This window comes from Anabrus simplex, chromosome 2, assembly GCF_040414725.1.
Source record: "Anabrus simplex isolate iqAnaSimp1 chromosome 2, ASM4041472v1, whole genome shotgun sequence".
In the NCBI taxonomy this organism is placed as follows: domain Eukaryota; kingdom Metazoa; phylum Arthropoda; class Insecta; order Orthoptera; family Tettigoniidae; genus Anabrus; species Anabrus simplex.
Window position 1 is genome coordinate 576,314,523 of NC_090266.1, and position 8,367 is coordinate 576,322,889.

Sequence of the window (8,367 nt, forward strand, 5' to 3'; positions counted from 1 at the left end):
TAAAGGGCAGGGTTGATTTCAAGAGTTACGAAGAACTGAAAAGGACGACAGGGAATTGGAAAGGTTGGTTTGGGTGACAAGGCGTAGCCTTTAGTTCACGATGATTGTGACGGCACGATTCATTAATTAATGAATTAATCGATGACGCCAAACACCAAATTCATTTTCAAACCAGTATAACGTGGAAGAAGCTGCCCATAAATTTCTCCAAATTCCGTGGATCGTTACGTGGTTGCCATCTACCTGACCAAATTAAACAGTGATAAAATCAGAATTAATTAAGACAACTTTTAATATGCCGGTAAATAACAAGATGCTTTACAAAACAAAGAGTATCAGGCGAAGGGAAATTGTATTAACTTGTCAATTAATTCATAAATATTTTGGTTAAGTTTATTTTGAGTTGCGGTTAAATAATTCTCAATTGCTGAGGTAATTCGGCAAAGTGGAAAGGAGCACAATTCAAAAGCCAAATAGAATATAGAGAACAATTAAAGGATAAAATGACGTTACCAGATAAATATAAATTCAATATGTCCTACAACATATTGAATTTATATTTATAAACGACACATGAATTTGAACCGAGTGATATACTTCAAATTCATGTGTCGTTTATCCCAACTGAGATTATTAATATGAGTACGTCAACGCCTCAATGAACGAAAACATAAAAATATCATTCAGACGGAAAAATATGTAAATTAATAATCATCATGAAACCATATAGGAACCACAAGTAAAAAGGGGTATTGAAGGATAATAATCAAGATTGGATTACAGTATATATATTACACATTAAATTCAAAGTAATCAAACCCCACAGCTGATTAGCACCAGCAATGAACTTGACGTTTCATAACACGTCCGTATAGGTCAAGGACAAATAATCAAATCGAGTCACTCAGTTATGCCAATAAAAGTAACTAAGGGCGACCCCTAAATAAAAAATAATTCCGGGCAACATCTGAACGATCACAGAACAAGGAACAATTGAGAATGTTTACAATGAATAATTCCATCATCATCGAGTAATATAATTTGAGTTACAAATTGATTTGATTCTCCTCGATTTTACAATAGTTACTTATATAGATAGTTCTTTACATAAGAACAAGGATACTCTGGCTATCCAGGAAGCTAGATTTTGACGATAATAAACATAGTTTAAAATAACGTAGTTGAAGGTAGAAATGAATACTACAACAGTCACTGCAATACATTAAAATAATGTTCAGGAATGGGGAAATGGGAACTTCTCAACGCACAGGAAATAATAGTCCTTTCATTGCTGCTTATCATATTATATGTAATTGGAGGCAAATTACCTTTCCGCATGTTTGTATATTGGTAGACATGATATGTCCAATAGTGTATAAGGTGCTACGTAATGTTTATGGTCTTGGTTGTGTAAAGAGGCCTAACATCTAGGTCATCGGCTCGCAGTTATTTACAGATGAATATCCACGACCTGTTTCCAGTCATTTGACCGGGTCAAGAATGGAATGAATGAAGCCCCCATCATGTGGCGAGGATATGAACTGTACCGGCTGCCGAAGCCTGTCGCACTTCTCTGGGGCAATGATTAATGAATAACAGATGAAATGAAATGGTAATGGAGAGTGTTGCTGGAATGAGATATGACAAGGAAAACCGGAATACTCGGAGAAAAACCTGTCCCAACTCCGCTTTGTCCAGCACAAATCTCACATGGAGTGACCGGGATTTGAACCACGGAACCCAGCTGTAAGAGGCCGGTGAGCTGCCGATTGAGCTACGGAGGCTCTTGTTATTTACAGATACGGTTTATTATTATTATTATTATTATTATTATTATTGTTATTATTATTATTATTATTATTATTATTATTAACCTTAAGGGGCACATTACAAAATTTAGAGGATTAAAAGATATGGGGGCATGGTTAAGCGATGTGACTGAAGGAAATTTTATTTTCAAAAGTTTTTCATGATTTAATAAACATAGGGGAATGACATGCTAAGGCAACAAGCAAAACAAAGAAAAGTAGAAGAACCTATATGGGAGGCAGAGGGGCCTCCCTATTTCCTCATGTTTTCTCATCCTACTTGAAAAGAAGACAAAGTTAAAATAGCCAAAAATATCGAAATAATTAACAAAAACATCGCTGAAAGCGTGATGGGCTGAAAATGTGGAGTACCAGTACAGGCTCAATCGCAGAGAGCAGGAAGTCGTTCGGCGGTGGGAAACATAAATTTTCAGCACATCAAATCATTGTTACCGAATCACACGTACGAAAAATAGCACATCAATAACCAACAGACAAATTAAATGAAACCACCTAAAGAAGGGATTGCAGTTCAAATAACGAGGTTAGAAGGGCCATCACCCAAATAAAATGCCACCACGTGGCGTACAAGGTTGTCCAGAATCAAGTTACAAGAATCGTTTTTTAACCTTAAATGTATCGATAATGGCACTCAGTGATATTTAAAAATGTAGAATTGAAAGCCGCACATGCGAGATAAAGAATAAATGACACATGAGTTTCACTTGATGATTTGAATACCAACAATAGCCTAAATTCAGAAACTTCTAACCTTTAAAGAAGAAAATATTTCTTATAATGCAATGGAAATAAGTTTAACCATCCCTCCCTCAAGCGATGTAATTAATATCTCAAAGGCAAAGAGGTTTCCTGAGAATCAGACATTATTTTAAGATGACCATCCTTTCCCTGGCGTGAACTGAACAGGATAACATGGTCACAAAGAGGCATCAGCTTACCTAGCAAAGCATAATGACCAGGGAACGGTGGGTTAGCCAGTCGGAAAGCAGCTTGAGGAGACCAAGTTTAAATCTGAAATCATCGAGAACGTAACTGCATAGCACAAGTTGGAAAGAAAAATTAGAATATTCAGGAACGGAATTGCCAGCTGAATGCTAAAAGTCCCCTTTCCAGGTGCATTATGTCCCAAACTAAATTCACCTTCAGTATGATATATTAAAAGTCTCGTAAAACAGTGGCAAAATCATATTTTCTTTTCATTAAAAAAACAGAAATGGCGTAAGGCTTTTAGTGCCGGGAGTGTGCGAGGATAAGTTCGGCTCGCCAGATGGAGATCTTTTGATTTGACGCCTTAGGCGACCTGCGAGTCGTGATGAGGATGAAATGATGATGAAGAAGACACATAAACCCACTCCCCGTGTCAGCGAAATTAACCAATTATGGTTAAAATTCCCGACACCGCCGGGAATCGAATCCTGGACCCCTGTGACCAAAGGCCAGCACGCTCTCCATTTAGCCATGGAGCTGGACTTCTTTTCATTGATATACACTCATGATCATTAAAACCAGAACACCTTGAAGGACAGGAGATAGGAAGTTTATATTCACAGAACATGTGCATTATATGTTTTGAAGAAATGATTAGCATTTGAACCATGTTGGCCCTCAGGTTCAAGGTCCACATCGATATCTCGGCGCACCACCACCGACTGCTAAAATGTGCCTGCTGCTCTCGTTTTCACTATAAACCGATGGCAATTGATCAGTGTGACTTGAGCAGACGTGCAGGATGCCTTGCAGTCGTATGCGAGAACCGTACCGTCAAATGAGTGAGTTTGAAAGAGAGCGCATTATTGGCATGAGAGAACGTGATGCATTCATCAGGGAAACTGCTGCTCGTATGGGACGAAGTGTGTCGGTAGTGCACGGGTGTGTACAGAATGGTTCACAGAAGGCCGTAGAACACGATGAAATAGTCTGGTCACACCTCCCAGAACACCCTCCCCCAACCCCCGACAAGATCGACACCTCATCCGAATGGCAGGAGAGATCTGCGTCCCCCTTGGCTCTGGCGCAACAGTGGAACAGTGTAACACATCGTACACTATCAGGAGTGACAGTCTGCAGCCGTTTATTACGGTCTGTGTTACTGGCGCGTCGTCCACTTCTCCGCCTACCTTTGACTAATGTGCATAAACATGCCAGAGTGTAATGGTGTATGGAACGTCATCACTGGGGACAGGAATGGCAGCAGATAGTGTTTTTGGACGAATCCAGATTCTTTTTTTTTGAAAATGACGTCCGCATTTTGGTACGCCGCAGACAGGGGAAGATGCATCACATTAACTGCATTCGCACAATACATACAGCGCCAACTCAAGGCCTTATGGTGTGGGGGTGCTATTGGGTACAACCACAAATCACAGTTGGTACGTGTCCAGGGCGCTATGACCAGTTTGACCTACGTGAATGACATCCTGCGACCCGTAGCCATACTCTTTCTGCACGACAACTCAGACGGCATAGTTCAGCAGTACAATAAACGACCACACGTTGCTGCATGAATACGTGCTTTCTTGTTGTCACAGGATGTCAGAATGTTGCCCTGGCCCGCCCGATCACCGGACTTGTCGCCAATCGAAAATGTGTGGTATATGGTGAAACGATGGGTGCGGCGCTGTGACCCATTGTCACCCACCAAAGATGAACTGTGGAACCAGGTGAATGCAGCATGGATGGCTATACCACAGGACGCCATTCGCGCCTTATACGCGTCGATGCCATCACGCATGGAACAAATTCTCAGTGCCCATGGAGGACCCTGTGCCTACTAGGCAACAGGACACATGCTGAACGTAGGTGACTGAAATACTAATCGTTTCTCCAGAACATACCAATGAACATGTAGTGTGAATATGAACTTCCTATCTCTAGTGTTTCAAGGTGTTCTCTTATTTATAAACATGGGTGCTTTATTTTGTTGTTAAATTTGTTCTTACATTTATAACTAATTTAAAATTCTTCACTCTGGATGATTAACGGATAGCAAGGCGCATGTTATTTAAAACTGCTAGCCAGTTTTCATTTCCGTACGCGAACGTATGATAACATATACGAAAGCCATTGAAATATTCTTTGAATGTATGAATTTGATAATCAGTATTATTGGGAAAATGCGTAATTATATACAAGTATATTATGTTGCTCTTTATTTCAGATTGCTTGGAGGCAGGCTATGCAGGAACTGGATCCTGTCAAGAAAACCATCATCGATCAAGAAACTCACTTGAAGTTCTTGGTTGGGTACCTTCGTGACGATCCTAACCCACCCTTTGATGATCTGTAAGCTGAGTACCTTGAAAAGGTGCATCCGAACTAAATGTCTCATGCTTTAAGAATGGAGCTTTCAAATATGTCGTCTCCTAAACGTTGTGACCAATTATAATGACAATAATCTATTAAAGAATGTCATTATTATAATAACCAGCTCCTTACTGAATGTTTCATATATGTATATTCCTATTTTTGCCTCTCTGAATTTTTCTGTAACTTGTATGATTTTTGAAAGTAAGGAAACAAGGTCGATAAATAAATAAATAAATATATTTCATAAATCAAGCTAGATTTTTAAATCATTCTCACTGAAGAAAAGTCCCTACGCCCTCTCTATACCTAACATAATCTTGTAAGGTGGTCTTCGTTATATCCCGTCCTTATTACGGGCATACATATTGCAGTGACGAATACATATTTTCAAGGCTGGTTACTCGGACAGAGTTCTTCTAATCCAACAACACGTAGCTGAAGAAAGACCACACGCTTTGACACTTAGATCAGCGAGAAAAATTGTACGGGACCTACCCTTGTCTTTAGTTTTCCCTTTCCGTAACTGCTCTTAGGGAACTTTCTCAACGAAGAATTATTTTTTAAAAGTCACCTTATTTCTCGAATGTCATTGTAAGTGAACCTAACAGTCGTTCTTATTCTTTTAGGAAGCAAACCTTCTAGATTACCTAAATTTAGTATGCAGTGGCGCCTACCAGATATAATAAATTCAGTTACTGTATTGTACAGTCGTTAGTATTCACTGAATACGTTCTTTTATGTAGTGTACAAAAGCTTGTTCTGTAAAATCATTGTTCCAGCATCATATCGAACATTTATAACTGTTCGCAAACGAATACGCACAAATGGATACAAACATATAAACATTCACAGTTTCTCAAGACTCCTAACTGATATCTTTGCACTTTTTATTTTTTACGATCTACTTAAACATTACTTCCTATCAAATATTTTCTTCAAAACTCGTTATATTCGAGAATGTCAGCTTCGTAAGTGAAAGAAAATCGGCGTGCACACGCCTGTTTGTTCCTAATTTAAAAAGGAAAAGTTCACATCTGGCAAATGCAGTGGACGAATTAGTACTGGGATGCTTTCTTCGGTCAAGAAAACCTCTGTGACGATGTGGATGGATGCATGGTCCAGGTGCAGCAATAGATTCATCATTACAAGTACTGAGTGATGCGCATTCACTTTATCGAAGAACCTTGGAAGGCGTATTTTATAACGGTGTGCAAACTCTTCTGCCACGTGACCTCACTTTTAAAGAAGAGAGTTTGACAATGTAATTTCTGATATTTCAGTCCGTCCGTCCTGACATTTCGATATTGTACCTTTGCCAATACGATACCAGGACTCCAGTGTCGTAGGACTATACTAATGACGTCTTCTTGTCTCAGGGGGTGGAAACTGTCCGCTGCAGTCATAGCTGCCTCTGTGGATCAGTGGTAGAGTGTCAGTCTCCGGATTCGAAGATAGCGGGTTCAAACCCGGCAGAGGCAGTTGGATTTTTGAAGGGCGGAGAAAAGTCCATTCGACACTCCATGCAGTACGTTATTGGCATTTAAATGATCTTTCGTGACACATTTGGTGTTTACAGGACAAAATTAATTAAATCTCAGCCATAGACGCCCAAGAGAGTTTCGGTGTATTCGGTCTGCCAACTAGTAGGCCTGGAGTAAAACGGAACGTCGAAATTGAAGAGCAGACAACCAGATGGCGTCAAATTGAAATGTGTGCATGCGGTAGCTGAGGCCATACGATTATTATTATTATTATTATTATTATTATTATTATTATTATTATTATTATTACATTGTATTCTGATTGACAAGGTATACAGGGATGTATCAAGTACTTGAAAAAAATATTCCAAAAGTTATATTTCCTTTCCAAAACACGACATTAACATTTGAAAAAGTGAAATGAAATGGCGTATAGCTTTTAGTGCCGGGAGTGTCCGAGGACGTTTTCGGCTCGCCAGGTGCAGGTCATTAGATTTGACACCCGCAGGCGACCTGCGCGTCGTGATGAGGATGAAATGATGATGAAGACGACACATACACCCAGGCCCCGTGCCAGTGAAATTAATCAATTAAGGTTAAAGTTCCCGACCCTGCCGGGAATTGAACCCGGGGCCCCTGTGACCAAAGGCCAGCGTGCTAACCATTCAGCCATGGAACCGTACATTTGAAAAAATAAACGAAAATTGAAGGATATTATGTCATGTCGACCAAAGAAATAATGACGATATCGGATACATTCCCGTTGAATTACATTTTACCAACATATTGGTTTGCATTAGTTACTGCCTTCGTAATACTGAAGTTTATTTAATGTTAAATTGTTAAGGAAGCAAGGAAACACTGACGTTTCAAGCTAATCGTAGGTTAAGTTGTCTACGTATGATGGTTCAAATTCTCGAAAATTCGACTGCCTAACTTCATCTCTAGTATGGTTGTCCAATGATTAAAATCACCAACAGGTTATCAGATAATCACCGAATGGACCCTTGACTGTTACAACCTAACCTCCAACCTAACTTGAACCATTGCTAATATTTTAAGTAACACTTGATGAGGTAAAACATGCTTCTAAATCGAGTCTAAATGCTCTTAAATCCATTCTCTAGTAACGGACGACCAACTTTGCGTCATAGTAAAATAAGAGATTGCATCACCGAAAAGTAAATTCCGTCACTCGCAATAAAGTTAACACTTGTGACAAGTGTCACAAAAATGCAAAACGATGCTGGCAAATCATCACCCCAGGAAAGGTATGTCCCAACTGAACATATAACATGACTCGAGAAAGTTAAACTTATTCCAAAAGATTGCATTAATCAATTATAAAATTAATCTTCAGGTCCGTAATTATTAATTGAAAATTGAAAGTATCAAATATGCTCAGAATACAAGCGTTTGATTTAAACGAGAGAACTCATTGTCGGTGTGAATAAATATTTTATTTGGTAATCACGGACGGTCATGATTTGTTGATGAACTGAAAATTAACATTTACATAAATTCTGTAAGTTGTAATGTTCCTTTAGGCGAATAAAATAAATTACACCTCATAAAATAAATCAGTCACCTTATGCGAATAACTAACGCATAAATAACTTTAATGAACTTGAGTCCAGCCGCGCTCAAAAAGCAATAAACAACAACATGTATATGACGACCTCAGAAATATATACAGCATCCACAACCTCAATACAATTGGCCACGAAGTAGCTACTATTACAACTAATTGA

The 8,367-nt window shown here is 39.0% G+C and overlaps 1 protein-coding gene across 1 annotated transcript in view; it reads left to right on the forward strand.

Moving 5' to 3' along the window:
• The window catches only part of LOC136863609 (pyrimidodiazepine synthase), a 165,793-nt gene extending 160,545 nt beyond the window's left edge, over positions 1 to 5,248 (forward strand). The window contains exon 5 of the mRNA XM_067139979.2: positions 4,987 to 5,248. Within this exon, the coding sequence (XP_066996080.1) occupies positions 4,987 to 5,115 (129 nt within the window). The 3' untranslated portion in view covers positions 5,116 to 5,248. The remainder of the gene's footprint in view (positions 1 to 4,986) is intronic.
• The last annotated feature ends 3,119 nt before the right edge of the window (positions 5,249 to 8,367 follow it).